The 22,830-nt window shown below is 40.0% G+C and overlaps 2 protein-coding genes across 2 annotated transcripts; one reads left to right on the top strand and one right to left on the bottom strand.

Annotated features, from left to right (window-relative positions):
* Window positions 1-4,917: 4,917 nt before the first annotated feature.
* LOC131727830 (G-protein coupled receptor 4-like) lies at window positions 4,918-6,088 on the bottom strand. The gene is made up of 2 exons (XM_059019144.1): window positions 6,076-6,088; window positions 4,918-5,978 (listed from the first exon to the last, which is right to left on the bottom strand). Exons 1-2 carry the CDS (start codon window positions 6,086-6,088, stop codon window positions 4,918-4,920), a joined length of 1,074 nt encoding a protein of 357 aa, XP_058875127.1.
* A 7,018-nt stretch (window positions 6,089-13,106) lies between these two features.
* On the top strand, window positions 13,107-22,622 carry LOC131727831 (uncharacterized; the record flags this gene model as incomplete). Its single annotated transcript, XM_059019145.1, has 7 exons — window positions 13,107-13,202; window positions 16,351-17,554; window positions 17,961-18,209; window positions 18,818-19,039; window positions 19,778-19,805; window positions 19,965-21,112; window positions 22,365-22,622. Coding segments are annotated over exons 2-7 (3,105 nt in total), but the record flags the coding sequence as incomplete, so codon positions are not given.
* Window positions 22,623-22,830: the final 208 nt, after the last annotated feature.

The raw sequence follows: 22,830 nt of genomic DNA, 5'->3' as shown, positions 1-22,830 counted from the left end.
GGTGAACCGGCCCTGGACTGATGACACATATCTTGTATCTGCGTCAGAGTCGATCCACCCCAGCCATTCCAGTGCTTTCTCAGCTGCCTGACGAATCCAGCTTGTAGCGTAGCTGCTGTCAGTCAAAGAGTATCCAGAGACTTTACAAGACAGCTGGAAAGATTCTCCTGACTTTTGACTTCAGGACTGGACTGGGTCAACACAACATTACACTGTGCATCTGGAGAGAAGAAATAGACACGAGTTAATAATAATAATAATAATAATAATAATAATAATAATAATAATAATAATGATTTATTAAGGAGTCTCAATGCTTACATTGCAAACCCAAGCAGAACAGAAACACATCTCTAGTAAACGCATTGTTTGAAGGCTTGGCTTCTGCTGTATCAGATGCTTCAGTCTCTCCTCAGACTAACAGTGTGAGCTGGAGTGTGGTATTTAAGTAGAGTGGAGCTGCCATTGATTTGCATAGAGGATTAGTGTGCAATGCATTCAGAGAGATGGCACTGTCGTTTTTCATATAAAATGCCAAATGCTCAGTTCAATGAACCAACAGGCAGCATTTGTGTCTGAGGACTGGGAAAGTAGGAATGCATTGATGTCTCTCTCTGATCAGGTAGTTCAGTGTGTAATAACTAGCGGTGAAACAGAAACACAATTCCATTGTGTCATCACTTCTATTTAGTTTAGATGAGTGTAAGTGGATGTTCAAGAACAGACAGATTGGAAGATATTGCAACAGTTTGTTCATGCTTGTGTTTTTCCTTTTGATTAAATCGGAGTTTGCATCTCTTCCATTCATCCTGTCTTACAGAAGGACATAAGAAAAGTTTGAGAACGAGAAAAAGGCAATTCGGCCCATCGAGGCTCGTCCCTGGTTAGCACACCATTCTCCCCTGCTGGGGGGAGCTCATTTAAAAGCACAGAATCTAGTCTTTTTTAATGTTCCCAGTGTTTTAGATCCTACTACTTCACCTGGTAGGCTATTCCATGCATTTCTAACTCTCTGTGTAAAACAGTGCTTCCTAACTTCTGTTCTAAACTTACTTTTACTCAGCTTCCATGTATGCCCTCTTGTTCTTCTCCCTGTACTAAATTTGAAGTAGTTTCTTGGATTAACTTTCTCTGCACCAATTATGATTTTAAGAGGAAGCATATCTACTTGAAAATAGAAACTGTTGTTCTGTAGCACTCTGTTGGGGAGACTGCCATCTACTGGCAAGAGAACTGCAGTACTGATAAAAGTCTGAATCTCATGGTTTGTTTGTCTTGGTTATAATAACACCTTTAAAGGAAGATTTTAAGTCTTGTGGCCAGCAGATGACTCTCAGTGAGATGCTTCTGCACTTTGCAGGATGATTCTTCCCAGAGACAGACAAGGACTTTCTTGGAATTGAAATAAATGTCATCGATTATTCTGTTTACAATATATATATATATATATATATATATATATATATATATATATATATATATATATATATATATATATATATATATATATATATATATATATATATATTTCATAATATACACATCTTTCATTTTGTGTTCCATGTTTTTGTACTCCGTATTGAAGATTCAAGACTTCTCATCTAGGGGATTGGCAATCGAAGCTCATCTCGTGTTGCAACATGAGTTCTGTTTGGTTTGCAAAGTCCTTTTTAATTGACAGTTACTGCAGTCCAAAGATGATCACACTGCAGGCTCCTCGCACAGTCACTAGAAACTCTAGTAATTGCTCCATAGATCCAGGTTTTCACACTGCAGCCTCGCACAGTTCTCTTCAAGGTTTCCTCACTCATGTTGAGCCTCTTGTTGTGCTGCAGGCAGTCCAGCTCTGTAGATAAGCGTTCTGCATCTATAGATCCAGGGGGAGCACTCAAAGCCCGCTGTGCCACTTTGCTGAAGTTGGGAAGTGTGTCTTGATTCATTCTGCAGTTTCACGTTGTCGGGGGCAGGCACGCTCATGTAAGCAGTGAATTCAGCTTTCAGATTGACTTCCTCTTTGTGGTAAATGGTTGTAACACTTTGGCATAACGGTCCTAGTCTGCTGCAAATGTGAGCTCGAGGCAGGGATGCAACACCTGGGGTTGAGATTGCGCGATACCGCTGCCTCCCATTTCTCACTCAGCCCTGCATTGAACTTGTGAAACGCTTTTCTGGTTCTCATGTATTGTGTTTCTACAAATAGCTGTGCGTTCTCTCTCTGCCACTCTCACCCTTCAGCGTGTTTCCTTGAAGAAGCGATCAAGCAACCAAAAGTGATCTCTATCATTATTTCCAACGCAGCCTCTGGGTAACAGAACCACACAGTTAAAAATGATACCTGAATGGTTCCTTTAAAAATGCCAGTCATGTATTTTTGTTGATAATGAAAAGATACAGAAAAGGAGGTAAAGACAACATTCACTATCCACGCATTACTACTGCTGACTTGCAGAAGCTAATACAAAAATACATTATTGGCATTTTTAAATGATTGATCGCTAACAGGCTATCATTGAAGCCAGCGTGGAGGTGAACATAACAAAGCTCGGGGTTCTCCCTAGGCCTTTTCAGCCAGGCGGGCTAGATCACTTGAGATGTGTGAAACCACATGACAGCTCTGTTGACACTACCTTTAACCAATCAGAAAGTTGATGTAGGTTTTCCATTCCCCTTTAATTCGAAGATGACTGCCAAACCTGTGCATTATTATTAATTATTTCTTAGCAGATGCCCTTATCCATTGTTACAAGATATCAAATTATTTTTACATACAATTCCATTATTTTTTACATACAATCACCCATTTATACAGTTGGGTTTTTAATGGAGCAATCTAGGTAAAGTACCTTGCTCAAGGGTACAGCAGCAGTGTCCCCCACCAGTTTGGTGGTGTCTTGGGAGGAGTGGGTGAGCTCTTAGAGCAAGTGTCATAGAGCTCTGTGTTCTAATGCTGTGACTAAAAGCAACAAACCTAAAAGGACTAAAAGGAACAAGACAGAAGTGCCTATTAATCTCCCCAAAAATGAACGCATTTATCATGTTAATTGACAGCCCTAATTATACCCATCTGCACCCCCAAAACAAAATCCTGGCTACGATATTGTAGGTAACTACTCTGTAAATACACAATAATTCGAGGCACTTAATGGAAAGTCGTGCCCTGAATTGAGTGTTGTTTAATGAGATGGACTAATGTTGACTGGACACCTAGAAGTGACCACCACACTGATTTTACTGGAGACCTGATGAGATGGTTTCAAACCCAGACCCCCAGAGGTATGAAAGGCTGGGCAGTTAGCAACACATCATCATGGATTGTGGTAAATCTTCCCTTTATATAACAGTACAATGCAAAGTTTCTTTTTCACAATTCCACCTAAATATATGAGAATTCGGATGGCTATTGAAAGTGAGGGTAACAGTGTGAGTAATATCAGGGCCACTGTAGGGTTTGTGTTTCTTTGAAGATATTTCTATAATAAGCTGGGAATGTCCGGAAGTGGAACCAATAGCAATATCATTTGAATTGAGGATGAGTTGTATAGTTAACACTGTACACAGACACTTGAACCTGTATGTCAGATACATGAAATTCAATGATATCACGTAACTTCATGTTCAGAATACATTAACAAAGCAAAGTCTGGTATTTCAAAGCAAATTTCTGGTATTTGGAGTTCTGCATTTCCCCATTGACATGAGTGGATTCAGACTGGTGGGTTTTTGTAAGGGCTCAGGCTTCTCTTCTCTCACTGTGAGTCTCGAGCACAGTAATACACGGCAGTGTCTTCAGTCTTCAGGCTGTTCATTTGTAAATACAGCATGCTGTTGGAATTGTCTCTGAAAGTGGTGAATCTTCCCTCAACAGACGGTGTGTACCACGCTTTGCTGTTGTCTGTGTGAATCTTACAACATCACAACAAACAAGGGCTGTGGTAACAAACAAATCAGAAGTGGCTGTGGTGAGATTTGCACGCTCAACAAGGGCTCTGGGTTTGTATTGAAAGAGTCTGGAACATGTGAGGAGTTACCCATGAAACTCTGTTGACCCCTAGTGGTGATAAATTGTAACTACAGTGCTGAATGAGTGTTATTATTATTATTTATTTCTTAGCAATGTTCATTAAAGATGATGGACCAGAAAGACACTTTTTTGTCAGGAACAGCGGCTTGAAACCTGGTCCCAGGAGACCTAGTTTGAGGCAACTTTGCTGTATCAAACCCCTGAGTCTCCCCTGGTGTGCCGTGTAGTGTCCTGAAACCTACTCTCCTGAACCCAAGTTCCAAGCTCTACATACAGTATATGTAAAGTCTTGTGTAACTATTGTCTGTACCAACAACTTCAAATTGTGAAGAAAAATAAGAATGAAATAAAAGGAAAGAGTTAAACAATTCTAAAAGCTGTTGAAATTGTAGTGCTTTTCTGCAAACGTTTATTCTCAAACACAATTAAACAATACACAGCAAACAAAACAAAAACCTAAGTCTAACCTCTAATTCTAACCCCAAGGCATTCTGGGGGATGTAGTCCTGTACTGCACCTCAAGGACTACAACTTCATCTCTTCTCCACAATATAAATTGTATTATTTTAGTAAGACTCAACAAGAGAGTTTTAATAACCAGGAGTGGCTGCAGTGAGAAGGATAGTCTTTGTGCTGAATGTACTGGATTACAGGATCCACATACAGTTTCGATAGGTCCTAATACAAACTGTCTCAGACTTATTATTAAATCAAATGAAATAGTTTAAAATATACATGCAAGCACACGCAGAGAAGTACCTCAAGGGGAAGTGGGTCAGCTCAAAGTCAACGCAGAGCCCAGCAAAGCCAGATACACTGGAACATGACTACACTATAACTCAATACTGTACACAGTAGTTAGAGACACTTCATCGAAAGTGTTACCCGTGTTTTCTCTAGGTTTTTGCTGATCTGATTATCTTCCAGAGCTCTCTTTCACTGGCCAGCTTCTGGAAGCATGGGAAAGAATCCAGCATCTCCTTCCTAACATCTCTGCAAACAAAGATATACAAGAATGGATCCAGGAGGCTGTTTAGGCTGAGAATTCCCATTCCAATCTGGAAATAGATGAAAATCCTGGCTTCATAATCACAGCTGTCCCCTAGAATCATCAACCCAAAAAATTTGACATACCCAACGATGTGATATGGCCCAAACACGAGGACAAATATCACCACCAGAAGAAGCAACAATTTTGTTATCTTTTTCTTTTCGCAGTCTGTCACTGAAACAGCCTGGTTTATATTCCTCCAAGTCCCACCATAAAGACCGACTAGGAGAATCAGTGGCAGTGGAAAACACAATGTGATTGTCCCCAAACGCAACACGCAGAATTGTTTGTTGGAGGGATATTTTTCAAAACACAACCAATCTGCAGTGTTGGTAAAACCAACTTGGAAGGACATTGTGATCCCCAGAATTGCTAGCAGCCATGCAAACACACAAAGTAAGCAGGTGTACTTGAGTCTACACTGGCTTCGGAAGCACAGAGGGTGGGAGACGGCAATGTAACGCTCCAAAGCAACACAGAGCATGAAGAAAATGCTGACGCTTTGGCAGATCCAAAAGATGACCCCAGTGATTTCACACAAGGTGTTCCCGAAACGCCACACGTGCCCGTGGCTGTAGTAGTCAATCCAGAGAGGCAGCGTGCTGATCTGCAGCAGGTCTGATAAGAGCAGGTTGATGACGTAGACAGGAAGGGCATTGTCAGTCCTGACCAGGCGGTACAGCCCGTAGAGGGCTAAGCAATTGGTGGGCAGCCCAATGCAGAAGACAAGTCCGTACAGCACCGGGAGAAAGGTCTGGTCTAAGCTGAAGTCAATGTTGTCACATGATTCGTTGCGGATACTGGAATTATTCATTCTGAATCCTTTCAGCAGATTCTCAGGCGATCCTGTATGAGAGCTGGTTGGAGGAGCTTCAGATGCAGTGAAGAAGGTCCTGCTACTTGTTGCTCATCTGAGAACCTGGAAACAGCACAGCCTTATAGATTCCTATATATACAGCAATGTGCAAATTAGAACACATGCATTAACACTTCATAGCCATACCTAGGAAAACCATAACCGGTCAATCTGACCGGCATATTAAAAACAATATAAATATTATAATGATATGAATCGGATATAAGTCGTAGTTTTGTTCAGGAAGCTCATATAAAGCATCTACACAACTGAAACACTGTAAATAACCGGACATTTGAACAGAAATGGGTTTATATACAGACATATTACATAACGTGCATCCTCAAAAAACGATAAAAAATGAAATTGAAAAAAAAAATGAAAATGTGTGTATATACAGGTATATCATCTACATACAAAACTGTATGTAAAAATTTGAAAACTTGTAGCAGCCAAAAAAGACAACAGTAAGCCTGGTAGATAAGGATAGAGAATGACAAAGAGCAAACCTAACAGTAAATGAAACAGGCAATTCATGAAATATTAGGAAACAGTGACGATATAAAGCATCTCTTCACAATTTTAATTGGCTTGAAGAGGTAAACATGACCTGGCCCAAGACTATACAACTATAAGCATAGAGTTATACAGTAATCATAATAACACAATAACTTACATAAAATCTCCCACAAAATGCTAGGACTGTATCACATACTGAGGAAGCTTCTTTGAAATAGTTTCTGGCAGAAGCTTGTTAGTTATTGAAATACTGTATGGAAATATATTGAAATAAGTTATACACGAATACAATACTCTTGCTGTACCATAGAGAGGCATGCTGCAGCTAAGACTGTTTGAGATGCAAATTCCATATCCGTAAATGTAAATTTACTCTCCAAAAACCTCATCTTTTCATGTTTTCAAAAGAAATGGAACAATATGTTAGTATAATAAAAAAAAAAATCTAATAACAAAAAAGCCATTAAGACCTAGAATATATGCAAAAGCTATAAAGTCTGTGTGTAATAATATATTGAGATTCTCCCCTCCCTGTCCATGGTAGTTTTATGTTATAACTGATGTCTATTGTATGGAACTATTTTGTCTCTATTTTCTGTTTAGTTTTTATCTTGACTTTTGATCCAATAAAATATTAAAAAAAAAAAAAAAAAACCCTTAGGTCAGGGGTTCCCAAACAGTGGTCCGCAGCCCAGGTGGGTCACAGGAGCAATAACATTCTATATATTTTTCTGTTTAAAACAAGTAGAATTGGGCTTGCTCATGCAGACAGTCACTTACAAGTTTCCTTTGTAGCTTTTAGCACATATTTTGGACTTTTTTTGTTCATGGTCGCTTATGTCAAAAGTAACAAAAATTACAAAAATTACAGTGGTTAAAGACCAGGGCTTGTAACCAGGAGGTCCCTGGTTCAAATCCCACCTCAGCCACTGACTCATTGTGTGACCCTGAGCAAGTCACTTAACCTCCTTGTGCTCCGTCTTTCGGGTGAGACGTAGTTGTAAGTGACTCTGCAGCTGATGCATAGTTCACACACCCTAGTCTCTGTAAGTCGCCTTGGATAAAGGCGTCTGCTAAATAAACTAATAATAATAATAATAATAATAATAATAATAATAATAATGCATGCATAAAAACTGTAGGTTCCCGGATATTATCGTCCACCAAGTATTATTATTTAATAATAATAATCTGTGTATTTATATAGCATCTTTCATAGTGGACCACCATCACAAAGTGTTTTAGAGAGGTAGACTGTGAACTGTGCATTATATGCAGAGCCACTTACAATAGGACATTGATTTAACATCTCATCCGCAGGATGGAGCACAAGGAGATGAAGACACTTGCTCAGGGTCACACACAGTGAGTCAGTCAGTGGCAGAGGTGGGATTTGAACCCGGTGACCTTCTGGTGACAAGCCCTGGACTTTAACCAATGGACCACACTGCCTCCGCATTTGTCTAGCATGCCCTGAAATATATATTTTCAGTCAGATGCAGGCGGACCGGCTTTGTTGCTGTTGCTCCGCAGCTGTTAACTTGCAGGACTTCATTGCGGCAGGATGCTCAGATTCTGAACCTCGCTGCAGGGTGCTCAGATTCTGAACCGCGCTGCAGGGTGCTCAGATTCTGAACCACGCTGCAGGGTGCTCAGATTCTGAACCGTGCTGCAGGGTGCACAGATTCTGAATCAGTCGTGCAAAGGACAGTTGAGATTAGGTTTATTTATAATGTTACAGGTTTAAACGTATTAAATGTTTTTAATTTGACATTTTCCCAAGGAGTGCTAACAGCAGGGGTGGCACGGTGGCATAGTGGTTAGCGCTGCTGCCTCACAGCACCAGGGTCCTGGGTTTGAATCCGGCCTAGGGTACTGTCTGTGAGGAGTTTGCATGTTCTCCCCATGTTCGCGTGGGTTTTCTCCGGGTACTCCGGTTTCCTCCCACAGTCCAAAGACATGCTGTCTAGGTTGATTGGTCACTCTAAATTGCTCTCTGTGTGTGTGTGTGTGGTGCCCTGCGATGGACTGGCGTCCCATCCAGGGTGTAGTCTCGCCTTGTGCCCTGTGTATGCCGGGTTAGGCTCCTGCTCACCGCGACCCTGTACAGGAGTAAGCGGTTAATGATAATGGATGAATGCTAATAGTGGGCCGCAGTGTCTAATGCCTAATCCTTACACACATTACAAACTCTGGCTGCCACTAAGGGCTTTAACACCAACAGAGGGTGCTTTGAATTTCTAGCTGAATACTGTTCCAAGCTGTACTTGTTAGCACCTCACTTTCTGCCATCTTATTTTAACTGCAGATCTGGTAAAGGGACATTTTGAAGCATTTTAATCTACGTACTCTTTAATTTTGATATCTTATCACAAGTGTTTATATTAAGTGTTTTATGAGTTTTAGGGTTGGAACAAATGTAATGATAAAAAAAACCCAGGACCAGTCACTTTGTTTGGGATGCTGGAGGATGCGGTGGTAAGGTGTTATCGTCATACCTCATACCTGAACCTCAGAGCTGAATTTAGGAATGAGCTAGACCCCTGCATCTGCAATTATTTGCACCTCGCCTATACAACTATCCCCAAATGTGAAGTGCTACCTTACTTCTTTATTGCATAAATCCGGCCCTTAAATCCAGGGTCCTCCAGGTTTCATGAAGTAATTAACTGATTAGGATCCGAAAGGAGGTTCAGTTAATTCAAAGAGTAACTTAGTATAGAAGTGGAACAAACAATAGTGCACCCCTACCTCCGACTGCAAAGATTTTCTGGCAATCAAATAATCATATTTGCAGGTGTTTCCTGAATGAAACCAATGCTCCGGATAAGGTTTTGGGTCACTGAGTAATTTACTCCTCAATTTAGACACTATGCGAGTAAAATGTATTTTGGGTAAAATGTAACATTACCTTGAAGTCATGAGTCCTTTCAATAAAGACTGTACATACTTCAATGCTAACTTGTGGGGTATGCATTTTAACTGCCTCCTTGAAATGTAACTGTCATGTTACTTTTAATTACTGTACAAAAAACATGGTCTTACAGTAAAAACAACAATTATTCGTATTTACTTTATGATCAGAAATAATATTGCTGTGAAACAAATAAACAGAGAAACAGATTGTTTTATATATTGCAGGTGGAATATACTTAACAAAAGACATGCATGCACATAGCCTACTATAACCTGGGTGTTAATAACTACTTGCCTTTCAGAATTGGATGTCACAGAATTTTCTAATGTTGAATTAAGATAAAATCAAGGTTATGTTAGCGGGCTCACAGAACCAACTAAAAGGACATGTGGGATTACATGAGCTCAACCCTTGCAGTCTCTCCTCAAAACTTAAACTATAAATGAAGAGTTTGGAGGTCATCTTTGATCCTGATCTATCAGTTGAGACTCATATTAAGAAAGTTACTAAAGTATATTTTTACTAACGTATATTTTTACCATTTTACCATATAGCCAAACTTGGACCATTTATTTCTGTAGCTGATGCCGAGAGACTAACGCATGCTTTTGTTTCATCTAGAATTGATTATTGTAATGCACTTTTTTCTGGTGTCCCAAACCGTGTGGTATCCCGCTTGCAGCTTGTTCAGAATAACGCTGCTAGAATTCTGACTAAAACCAGAAAAAGTGAACATATTACCCCTGTTTTGGCCTCTTTACGCTGGCTCCCTGTGCAGTATAGAATTGATTTTAAGATGTTGCTGTTAACTTACAAGGCCCTGAATGGATTAGCACCTCGTTATTTGCAGGAGTTACTGACCCTGTATCTTCCAAACCGCATTCTGAGATCACAGGATGCAGGGGCTGCTGGTTATTACTAGGGTCAACAAAAGCAACACAGGAAGTGGGGCTTTTTTTGTACAGCTCCTAAATTATGGAATGCTCTGCCTTCGTTTGTCAGGGAAGCTGGGACCGTTACAGTTTTCAAGTCAAGACAAAAAACACACTTTTATAAAATGGCTCTTTTATCTTAGAGGGTTTTAATGTAACTTTAAAATTGGTGCTTTTGTATTGTGTATACTGTTTAAATCTGTATTTATATGGGATGAGTGTGGCAGTTGTACGTGTGACCTGCTATACAAATGCATTGTGGTTTGTTCTTTTTTCCTGCTCTGTACTGTACAGTGCTTTGCGATACTTTTGTATACAAAGCCCTCTATAAATGCAATAAATAAATAAATAAATAAATAAATTATAAAGAAACAATGATATTGTATTCCTTATTGATTGCCTTGTTATAGCACTAACGCATCCCGACTCTCTCCAAACACAGAATATTGTTTTTAGTATATAGAAAAAATTCAGTTGACAGATAGGTACATTGGTAGGTTAGGCTCCAGCTGACTAAGTCGCTAAATCCAGTCGCTTGTTCTCACTAACACGCATGGCAAGTGAGTGGATTCAACCATATGTTTTTATTTGTTTTTTTTTTTTATAAATGAAACCCAGACTTTTTGATCACATGACAATTCCCAGGCAGGCTACGATTCCTATGATCCATTCTCTAGCTACCGCATGCAGTGCACTCACAATAGACCATTGAGACACCAGGAAACCAATAAAGTACAAGAAGCTTGGTAACATGCAAACTCAAGCTGTGCAGCAAAATTGCAATGCATATTCTTTACACATTACATTTAAATATGATGCGTAATTCATATTTTTTCCACCCAATACTCTGCTTAGGTGGAACGCTGAGTTCAACCAATTCAACACCTGGGTGGTCATTTCAGAAACATGTCCTTAAATCAAATAACACAGAGGTAGGTTTTTCTACAAAAGTTGTTTAAATGCATTTAGCAGATTTTTTTGTGTACTATTAGGGAAGGAGTCAGCAAAGCAACAATAAATCCAAACATTAATATCAATGCATACGGTAGCAACAAACCTAAATCAGCAACGCCTGTGATGTTTGTTTGCTGTATTTCCTAGATGTTGATGTTCTACTAATGGGCTGATAGCGTCCGCTCGCTTGGAAGGTACTTCTGTATCCATGACTTAACATGTGAGTGATCTGTCATGAAGAACAGTCTCAAGTTTATTATATTTAAATACAGTATGTCAATAACAAATGTGAGAGTTTCTATTTGGAAATATATCAAATACATTTCCTCAGTACGCGACACAGTCCTCCTAGCAGTTCATGGGGTTTATTTTACGCAAGTTATTATTATTATTATTATTATTATTATTATTATTATTATTATTATTATTATTATTATTATTAGTAGTAGTAGTAGTAGCAGTAGTAGTAGTAGTAGTAGTAGTAGTAGTATTTAATGTACTGGTACCACGCCCAAAAGACTGCTTTATGACAATGTTTCTATTTTTTTGTCCAACCCTGAATAATGTTTAACTAAAAGTGAAAACTGAATAGAATCTAATCCATTGCATAATTCATTCTGTCCCCCCCAGTCCCCCCCAGTTGGCTACTTCTCAATATATATACGCTGTAATAGTATATTGCATACTATAGTGATGAGGGTGAATGTATCACTAATATAGTCTGACAAGTGTTGGATTCTCTAAGGCTGTGTGGTCCAGTGATTAAAGACAAGGGCTTGTAATAAGAAGGTCCCCGGTTCAAATCCCATCTCAGCCACTGACTCATTGTGTGACCCTGAGCAAGTCTTTTAACCTCCTTGTGCTCCGTTTTTCGGGTGAGACGTAGTTGTAAGTGACTCTGCAGCTGATGCATAGTTCACACACCATAGTCTCTGTAAGTCGCCTTGGATATAGGCGTCTGCTAAATAAACAAATACTAATTTTAAACCTTCCCGATATTCGCCTCACATCCTTTTTATTCAAAACCCGAATACCAATGTGTTGACTTGAGGGTTTTCTTTCTCGTTTTTGAGAAAACGAAACTGAAGTAATCTACTTTTTAATGTGACTGAAGTAAAATGATCAATTATATATGTGAATTAAAATATAGATTTTGTCTCCCGTGTTTACATATTTTAATGAGGAAGGCAAAACAATGGCTGGATTTTTTGGATATAATGTATTTGTTACAGTAAAAAAAAAAAAAAGTGTAATACGTTTGTCACATTTTTTTTAATGGTAAATGGTATGAGACTTACAAATAATAATAATAATAATAATAATAATAATAATAATAATAATAATAATAATAATAATAATAATAAGTCACTTTACTTTATAAATAATAAGCTTTAAAATAAAATATATCACTAATCATAAAGCGTATTCAGTGTATGTCTACGTCAGATTTTTAAACGAGGGTTAATAATTGCTTACTGTGTTGAGTCTGGTCTACTCTGTCTCTCTTTGTATTAGTGCTGCACTATTGAGATGGACCTGTGCTGACCCTGCCTGTGGGCACAAAGTGAAGCAACTCAGCTAAATGCATCGCCAGTTTCTGCAGCCGCCTGCCAACTTTTGAAAATACTTCCAAAGTCCAACTGGAAAGCAGAAGGGGTACAAGGGTGAGGCTCGAGCACTTCTGTGTAATCGGAAGAAAAAACAAAACTGTTACAAAAAACAAAACACGCCCTAGTTGTGACCAACCGTAGAAACTCGTTGTACAGTATGTGGTTGGTTTGTGGGCGGTCGATATGCTCAAGTCTGTTTACACATAACTACAGAAACGAAACTGAAACAATTACGCTGTAGAGAGTAGTAGCAAGTCAGCTGCTGACGGTTCAAACCAGTTGTCACACACGCGAGAAGGTGAGCGACACAAATCTGAGCGATCAAAGAGCATTCAACTGATGGTAAGTGACATTTATCAAGACTTGATCTAAAACTGTGCTGTTCTGAAAATCTGTCCCTCCCCCTCAGAATTGGTTTCCCGGTAGCATTATGTAGCAAAAAGACTAGCAAAAACAATCACTCATGCGCAGTTTGCAAGAAGCTTAGGGTCCAAGTAGCACAGATAACAAAACAAAAACAATGAATAAAAAACGGGTAGTGTGTTAGACCCAGGGAAGACGAGTGATGGTAAAGTAGATCTAAACATGACTAACACATATTCTATCTATCTATCTATCTATCTGTCTATCTATCTATCTATCTATCTATCTATCTATCTATCTATCTATCTATCTATCTATCTATCTATCTATATTAAATATTTAACGTTATAGTGCACTCCATTACACAAACTATGGTCTTCAATATTTAAATAGGACTGTCAGAAATTGGCTGGAGATTGTTTTTTTTTATTATTATTTTCATAGGTGATTCTGTATTATTTTATATAATGCTGTAACTTTTCTCTCCTACATGGTTTTCCTTGCCCTCAGTATTATCTCGAAAAGTCTTGTTCAGCAACATTTGCTATGTAGGTACTTGGAGGTCCAGAAGGTTCCCATTTACCAGAAGGTTCCCAGTTCAATCCCAGCTCAGCCACTGACTCACTGTGTGTGACCCTGAGCAAGCCACTTAACCTCCTTGTGCTTTGGATGAGATGTAAAACCAAGGTCCTAGTATAAGTGACTCTGCAGCAGCAGTTGTGATGCATAGATCACCCCCTAGTGTCTGTAAGTTGCTTTGGATAGTCTATTATATGTGCAGATTTCTCAAGAACAGCGTTGTAACTGAAGAGATGCTGCTTGCTTGTACCTGATAGGTTTGAAGTTAAAACTCACTCCAATGGTCAAGCTGCAATTAGGCAGGAAAATGGCAGTTTCTGTGAGAAGTCAAAAGGGTTTAAAGTATTCATGCTTTAGGATATTGAAAGTGCAGTGACTAGCCTGACATTAATGTAACGTTGTTGAATGAAACATTCTCTTTCTTCTTGCCAAAAGCTGCAATGCTATATGTTTTTAAATTGTTCTGCCAATAAAAACATCCCAAGTTATTGCTATAATTTGCATTTGTTGAAATTCAAAATTAACAATAGCAGCTTTGGTGTACGTTGTGTTACAAAAAGCAGAAGAGAGGAGGTACTTTTACTAAATTCTGTTTTTTGATGTGTTTTGGGAACTTGCCAGTAAAAGTGTTTCACTTATAAGATCTATCACGTCACAGCAACTAAGCAAATATCAAAATAACAGCCAGGGCTGGTGTTAGCACCCAGGTCACCCAACGCCAGAGGGGGGCCCACACACATACAGAAATAAAACTGGAACTATGAGTAAATGTACTATTTCTGTGCCAACTATCTTACTCAAGAAGCCTTTAGGACTAGAAACGTTTTGTTTTCACTGAATTAAGCTATATGTGTGCAGTGAAACTTTTCAGATCCCCCACCCCTTTCTGCCTGCCTTCTGTTCCCTTAGTCCTGCCTCTTCTCACTCCCTATTGGCTTCCGTCCTTCCTAGTGCTTTGTAATACAGAGTTCATGAGTCATGAACACATACTCCTGGCACAGAACATTAGCTCTGATTCATTGTTAATTCTAGAATCAAAAAGATAATGTGTACACCTGAGTTAATGTAAAGTATTTGTCTGCACAATATGTAGGGGCTGTATACAGCACAGCATGCTGTTACCATTACAAAATCAGAAGAACATTTACAAACAAGTAGACCTAATTTGCCACATCAGTGCTTAGTTCCCAAAGAAATGAGGTCTTAAATAAGTCCAATGATTCAGCATCAACAAAGTGACTTGCTAACGCATTCCATACACTCGCCTCTTAATCTCAGGGAACAAAAAGCCAGTTTTTCATGAACAGCGGCTTGAAACCTGCTTCCAGGAGACCGGGAGACCAGGAGACCTAGTTTGAGGCAACTTTGCTGTATCAAACCCCAAGTCTCCCCTGGTGTGCTGTGCAGTGACGTGAAACCCTGTCTCTTAAAACCAAGTTCCAAGCCACAATGTGGCTTCTTGTTACCTCAGCTTTACTCTGTAAAGAAGCATTTCCTGTTTCGTTTGTCTCACTGTGTCTATCTCCTCTTTGAAGCAATGTCACCTGGTGGTTTCTGTGATGATGATTGTACAGCTATATTGTTGCTATGTATTTTACGTGTTTAAAAGACAATTGTTGCTATGTACCTTTTAGTATTTAGTTTCATGTTTAGTATCCTGTTATGCACTCTCTTTTGTTCTCCATTGTAGATTGTTATTTACCAGGATGATTTATCCGATATCCTGTTCAACCTTTGAAAAGCTGAATTTCTAAATTGAGATGGGTATACAAAGCTGTGGCAGCCATGAGATACTCAGTCAAGTCTGGTTTGACTTCCTCTGAATCACTCATGTGGCAACAGGTTATTGTGCCAGCTTATATCTGGCTACAATATGTATATTCCCAGGTATACAGATTTGGAGCCTTAATGAAAGTGAATGTCAAAGAGATTCCAATTAGGATGATCCCAGGACTTAATGAGATAAGCAATGAGGACAGGTTAAAATAATTAAATCTCTTCACCCTAGAAAAAAAGAAGGGAAAGCGGGGATTTGATTGAAGTCTTTGATAGAAGGTACTGTACCTAGATTGCGCCACTAAAAATCCAACTGTATAAATCGGTAATTGTATGTAAAAATAATGTGTAAAAAATAATGTAATTGTATGTAAAAATAATGTGATATCTTGTAACAATTATAAGTCGCCCTGGATAAGGAATAATAATAAAGTTAACCCAAGATGCTACTTCAAATTTAGCACAGAGAGATGAACAAGAGGATATAAATGAAAGCTGAGTAAAAGTAAATTTAGAACAGAAGATAGGAAGCACTGTTTTACACAAAGAGTTGGAAATGCATGGAATAGCCTACCAGGTGAAGTAGGCTTTAAAACAGTGGAAACATTTTTTTTTAAAAAAGACTTAATTCTGGGCTTTTAAATGAGGAGAGAATGGTGTGCGAACAAGGGACTTGATTGGCCGAATGACCTTTTCTCATTCCCAAACTTTACTTATGTTCAATTGCTATGTGATCACTTAACACAATCCATTTTTTTTCTTCATCTAACAGGTTCATGAAAATGGATGGGCTATCATTTTACCAAAAACAATTCCTGCAAGCTGTGTATCCAAACCAGATAACATCTGAGACTGACCTTCCTTGCCTTGATGGAACTGAAAAGCTGAGAAATGCCAAGACTCCGGAGGACATTAAAACAGACGGAACGGTCCTTGGGGAACTCATCCTAGAGGAAGAATTCACCCTGAGCCCCAAATTATGGGCGTCTCGTGACTGGAGAGCCTTTAAGAAAGTGTTGTTAGAGAAGCAGAATGGCATAGAGGCTAGAAAGAGGGTGGATGTATTTGATATTCAGCTTGGAGATTCTGGGGAGTGCAAAGCAATGGTGGTGGGGTACAGAGAAGCAGTTCTCCAAGTAAGGAGGGAGATTTCTGAGTTTCTGGAAAGTCAGGTTCCCACGAAGGAGCTGGTGCCCTTCGGGGTAGCTAAAGACCGTCTGCTGCGGCTTTTCAATGAAAAGCTGAATCTGGAAGTGGTCGGTTTGAAATACAAACGGCAGAAGTTAGGAATCGAAATCAGTGGGACCAAAAATAATGTGGCTAGGGCTTTAGAAGTGATCGATAGGGTTACCAAGAGAGTCTCCCAAACAAACCATTCCAGAAATGTGCCGATTCAGATCTACAGATGCTTCCAAACCTTTGAGGGAATGAACATCTTTATCTGCTTGGGTGACGATATTGAGAGTCTTCAGTCCGAATCAATTATTCAAGAAGGTGCTAGACTGGGTGACCTACAACTGGAGGTGCTTGATGAAAGGCCAGAGGTCACGCTGGCCGCCCATAAGAGATTGACTGGGCAAGGGAAGCTACAAAGTGTCATCACCCTCCATTGGGGTAATAGTAGCACTATTTGTGAAAGTGATAGTGCCGCCCTGCTGGAGAGTTCTATAACTCTCGCTCTAGAGTACCTGGAGTCCCATGGCCTGCAGTCAGTCGCTATGTGTTGCCCGCTCGCTAGGGGGCAGTGTGTGCCTGGCGAACCTGAAGTTTTGGTGTCTGCTCTGGAGATGTTTTGTAGAAAGCGTTCCTTCTATATTTCACATCCTCTCTCAGTGTTCCTGGTCTGCCACAAGGAATCGGCCTGCAAGCTGGAGAGAAGCCTGGGGCTCCGGTGGCCACTACCCCCCCAGAGTGGTTTGGATGTTAGAGAGAGGATCTTGACAAAGCTGGTGTGTGGGGATTTAGAGGAAAATAAGGTGAGTTGATGCTTGTGTGCGTATACATTTTAGTTAGTCTGTTTATTGGCCTTTGACACCCAACCATTCATACAGTAAGTATGACCCCAGTCTATAGAACCACTTATCCTATGAAACTTGGTTTTGACATTCTTTACCACAAAGTGGGAGTGGGTGGTGATAGTAAAATACTTTTGTAAGTTACGGGAGCTGTTTCACTTCCAAAAACATCACTTGCAGTGGGGACAGAAATGACAGCTCCAACCGCTTCCTTGGTTTTTTTTAAACCCAGTGGTTGATCTAAGCAGAGAAAGACAGGGAAACACACATTAAAATATATTAAACAGGGAAGAAACGGAATATCAGGAAAATGTAGAGGATATACAGTATTTGTCTTTCAAGAATTTCCTTACCTTTTTAATTTCAGTCCGCAGTGCTGGTCCTTGCTGTCACAGTTTCAGAAGAGACGCACAATATCCAGTGCTCCCAGTTCATTCCACACACTCCCAGTAAGGCACTAGAGGCGGTACTGGAGCTGCAGTCGGTGGACCTGTCCCTCAGGAGCACACTGCGAAGAGGGGAGGCTGTCCTCGTTCCATGCTTGGTGGAGGGGCTTCTCCCTTGTCAGTATTTATACCTTGTGGACATCGAAGAGGATTTGAAAGACCCAGCCGAGGTAACCCACACAATAGAACTATAACACCATAACACATCCCACAGACCTGGAATAAAACAAAGTTAGGTGGGCACCCACTACCGTGCAATTTGACAAAAGTGTACTGCAACAATATATATTTAGGATGTGACATTACGCCCCAAAAACTAGCGCTCTCAACAACAACAGTGTCGTCGCTCCTGTTCATCAGATTAGTCTGTGCACCAATCAGAATGTTAAACCAAGGCAAAGGTGGGCCGTCAGCTACCGACACCAACGATAAGGCACAAAACCAACAAGCAGAGGAGAACTTGAAGTATATACGGGAGCTGCTGCAAATCAACGTCTGTACATTAAGTCTAGAAATAAAAATCCTAGCCTTCTTCCTTAATTATAAGGTCTGGTAGCCGTTTGTTTTTAACCTGTGAGTACAGTAGACTGTCGCTAATCTAAACCCCACTAAAGAAAACAAAACAATACAAAGCTTAAAATAAAAGTTTGCCACACTCCTAGAAGCTACTACACTACGAAACCCTCTCTATACTCTAAGTGCATTTCTCAAACTCAACATAACAAAGCATTGTGACAAAGCAATTCTCTTAGGCTGTTTGTTGGTCTGTTTCTATCAGGTGCTGAGGAGCCTGGTTGATCAGTGTCTCCGGCTGTGTCAGGGTTCTCTCCTCTCCTCCGTGGTTTTCCCTGTGTTGGACCTCCTCAGATTTGGGGTGGGGGTGTCACAGACAGTGGGGTGGCTGGAAGAGGGGGTGAGGAGGTTTGAGAGAGAGCACCCATCGCCCAGGTTGGAGTCTGTGAGCCTGCTCCTGAACTTGGACCCGATGGATCTACACACAGTAAGAATTATTTTATTGATATGAAATGATTTGAAGGGTTAGACTCTGTTTTGCATGGCATGGGTAAATAACAGAAACAGTATACTGTTGTGTTATCGGTTTAGACACTGTGTGTGACCATGAGAAAGTCACTTAACCCTCTTGTGCTCTGTCCTTCGGATGAGACGTAAAACCTATTGGAAGTGACTGTAACTATGTGCAGCAGCAGTTGTTGATGCATAGTTCACCCCCTAGTCTCTGTAAGTCACTTTGGATAAAGTGACTTACACAAGCTCCCCCAAGACCAGTTTTTTTTTTGCAATGACAGAATACACGTTTATTCTCAGGGTCTTTATAAGCAATAATGGACACTACTCCGATTAATTTCTCAAAATAAATATTTGTAAATAAAATATTAGTTATTCATTCCATTATTATCAGTAATAAGAAAAAAAAACGTACCTGAACATTAGTTCATGAAATAGTATCTGTTTATATGTTTATATCCACTCGTTTCTTGATATTTATAAATGTTGTAATATATATATATATATATATATATATATATATATATTAAAACACATGAGACAGAATACATGTTCTAATATAACTATCATGATATCGTGAATTTCCCGGGGCCCTACATGTAAGGCTAGTTTTATCTATGCTCCATCTGTATCTAGTTATTACCTCCTCCTCCTCCTCCTCCTCACACAGCCCTATTAACGTCTGCCTGGTCTTTTGTGTTAATCGTTACAGGTGGTGAACGATATTGAAGGACCCTCAGGTATGCAACACAAACATTTCTTAACTATCTGATCTAGCTGGTGTGTGTGGTGGTCAGGTTTGTCATGATGATGACTTCCTGTGCAAAGCGAGTATTTCCAGAGTTGTGTTATGAGTTTTATGCTGATAATGATGCTGTTCTCCTCTTATTTTTTCATAGAAATCTTTGGGACGTGTTTCACAGATGACCCTTATTTTATTCAATACCTTAAAGATGCTGGGGAGGGTTTGAAAGAAATGACCAGCAAACTCCTGGTTGCAGGTTTGAAGATCAGGCTATCTCGGCATACTCATGGACCATGCTTTCTGGTAACTCCTAATCCATCTAGCCACCACACATCGGAGCAGTGGATAAGGTCACTTGGAGATACCTACAACACTGAGAGGCGAAGGTACTCTGTGAGATATGATCAACTCTCCAACTGGATCAGCAAGCCCAGTTGTGCTCCCACGCTGAAGGAAGTAGGTTCCATAGCTGTGTATGGTGAAGGGGAGGTCGTGGTTGGTTTAAATGAAGAAGTTGAGGAGTTGTACCAAGCTATGGGTTTCTACCAAGAGGCAGTAAAGGAATGCTGCAGTAAATTATGGAGTCCCAACACAGCTCTGATGGTCTTTGGAGCTCTGCAGGAACAGCTGGCTAGTCAGTTCCCTGAGGTTCTAGCTTCACCTTCTGTTGATCCCATGATGAGCCACTCTTGGTTCATCTTTGAAGGCCCACGTGAAGATGTCACCTTAGCCATGGAGTTTTTCCACCAGGAAACCTCTGATTCGCTGATCTCCGTCACAATTGACGAGAAGCTTTTAGGGTACCAGTCTGTCTTTTTAGGTGAGTTGGATCTGGAAGCTTTGACAATAGAGCTTTTCCAGTCCAGAGGGATCAGTGCTACTTTGCAACATCGTGAAGCTTCTGTGGTTATGTATGCGCAGCCTCTTGAGGAGACTGGAAGAGCTATCAATGTGCTGAAAGAGATTTTACAAGAAACTGGTATTAGGATCAACCAGGCAAACCTGGCAGCCACTAAAGACGAGAATTGGGAGGACTTTTTGGACGAGGTCTATAGCAGGCTTAATAACGGTGGGCAGAAGAAGTTGAACTTCTATAACTTGCTGAATGATAATGGAGACACTGACCTAGTGGTCTTGGTAGGCTTCAGAACAGAAGTCCAAGCTGCCCAACGCTTGATCAGTCACTATCTGCACAACAAAAGTCAAACCAGGAGGACATTGACCTTTCGTCAGGAGCATTTAGTCCAGGCAGGAAGTCAGCTTCTAGAAATTATGGAATGGGAGACTTCCATAAATGTTAAGGTAAAACGACTGTGAGCTTTTGTTTTTGTTTTTTTAATTCTTTATCAGAACCTCTGTGGATTTAAAGGAGTGCTTACCAAATGGTTAAAATCATTTTTTTTTTACCTTTTATATACAATATATATATTTTCCATGAGTAATTCTCTTAAACATGGTTGAAGTTGTTAGGGCTTAATTAAAATGGTATGAAGCATTTCAAATATGTGTTAAACTTGATTAAACTTAGAAACACTGTCAGCTCGACTGGAGCTCAGGCACAGCATCTTTCAACAACAACAAAGAGAGACGCGGACAGTTCAGTGATATTGCTTCATTCATATGTAGATTCAGGAGAGAAAGGTTTTGGCTGAAGGTAGAAACATGGTAAGTTAGGAGGCATTTCAGAGTGGTATTTAATGAGAGATTGTATTGATAGTTCAGACTCCATCGTACACAGACTGTTCAGTAATTGCTCCGTTCATTCCTCAGGCAATGTCCTGATTATAAATAATTAGCCATCATCGACGGGCACTATCGCTTTAATAAAAAATCTATGGGAAATCATTAATCAAATCAAATTAAAGTAAAGCAAAGCATAATAATAATAATAATAATAATAATAATAATAATAATAATAATAATAATAATAATAATAATTTAAAAATGTCTTGTTGCTTCAGTGTTTGGAAACCCCTTGGTTGGGCCGCCTTGTCAGATTGTTTACAAGAGCGTATGCTTTTTATGTTCAGTATTGAAGCAAGCACTATAAGTACATTCGTTACTTTTCAGTCATTTGGTATGTGTGGGAATCTGTTTCAATCTCTGTAGAGGACCTGCTCGCTGTATGATTGTATTCCTCAGACACCCCGGTCTTGCAAATGATAAAAAAAAAATCTTTGGGAAGAGCTGTGGTAATTTGTGCTGTGTGGATAATTCATAATATTTCGCTGTCATATGATTGTTTTGTTTATTGTCATCACAGTGAAGTAAAATAGCAGAGAATACGAGCTAATTGATTTGTCTTTTCCAAAATGAGCCCCCCCCACAGTGTTCATGCTGCCTCCAGGCCTGTGCAGACATTGAGCTAAGGAGGTGACTCACACACAGAAGATACCAATAGTATTTAAGCCAGGTATATTTAAACCCCTCTTTGCAGTTAATGTCATGTTTTGGTTTGACCTTCTCCTCCCCAGCCTCTACCATGCTAAGGTAATAAAAAGAGTCAAAAGGTGTCCCTGACTGATTGTGTTATTTCCGACTGCTTGTCTCCCAGGTGGAGGTGAGGGTTGCAGGGGGATCCTGGCTGGAGGTGACGCTGTGTGGAAGCCGAGAGCAGGTGAAATGGGCCCAGCCTTTCATTAAGAAGGACCTGGAGGCTCTGATTCAAAAGACAGTGAGGATAACAGAGCCTGGGGCTGTCAGGTTCTTCCAGGAGGAGACGGGCACGCAGCTCCTCAAGGAGACTGGAATGAGAGAGCAGTGTCTGATTCTACTGAGGGAGGAGACAGCAGAGGGCTTTACCACCACACAGGTATTATTATTATTATTATTATTTATGTCTTAGCAGACGCCCTTATCCAGGGCGACTTACAAGATATCACATTATTTTTACATACAATTTATACAGTTGGGTTTTTACTGGAGCAATCTAGGTAAAGTACCTTGGCCAAGGGTACAGCAGCAGTGTCCCCACCGGGGATTGACCCCACAACCCTCCGGTCAAGAGTCCAGAGCCTTAA

Source organism: Acipenser ruthenus, unplaced genomic scaffold (genome assembly GCF_902713425.1).
Source record: "Acipenser ruthenus unplaced genomic scaffold, fAciRut3.2 maternal haplotype, whole genome shotgun sequence".
Lineage (NCBI taxonomy): Eukaryota > Metazoa > Chordata > Actinopteri > Acipenseriformes > Acipenseridae > Acipenser > Acipenser ruthenus.
This window is presented reverse-complemented; position numbering and strand designations above follow the sequence as displayed.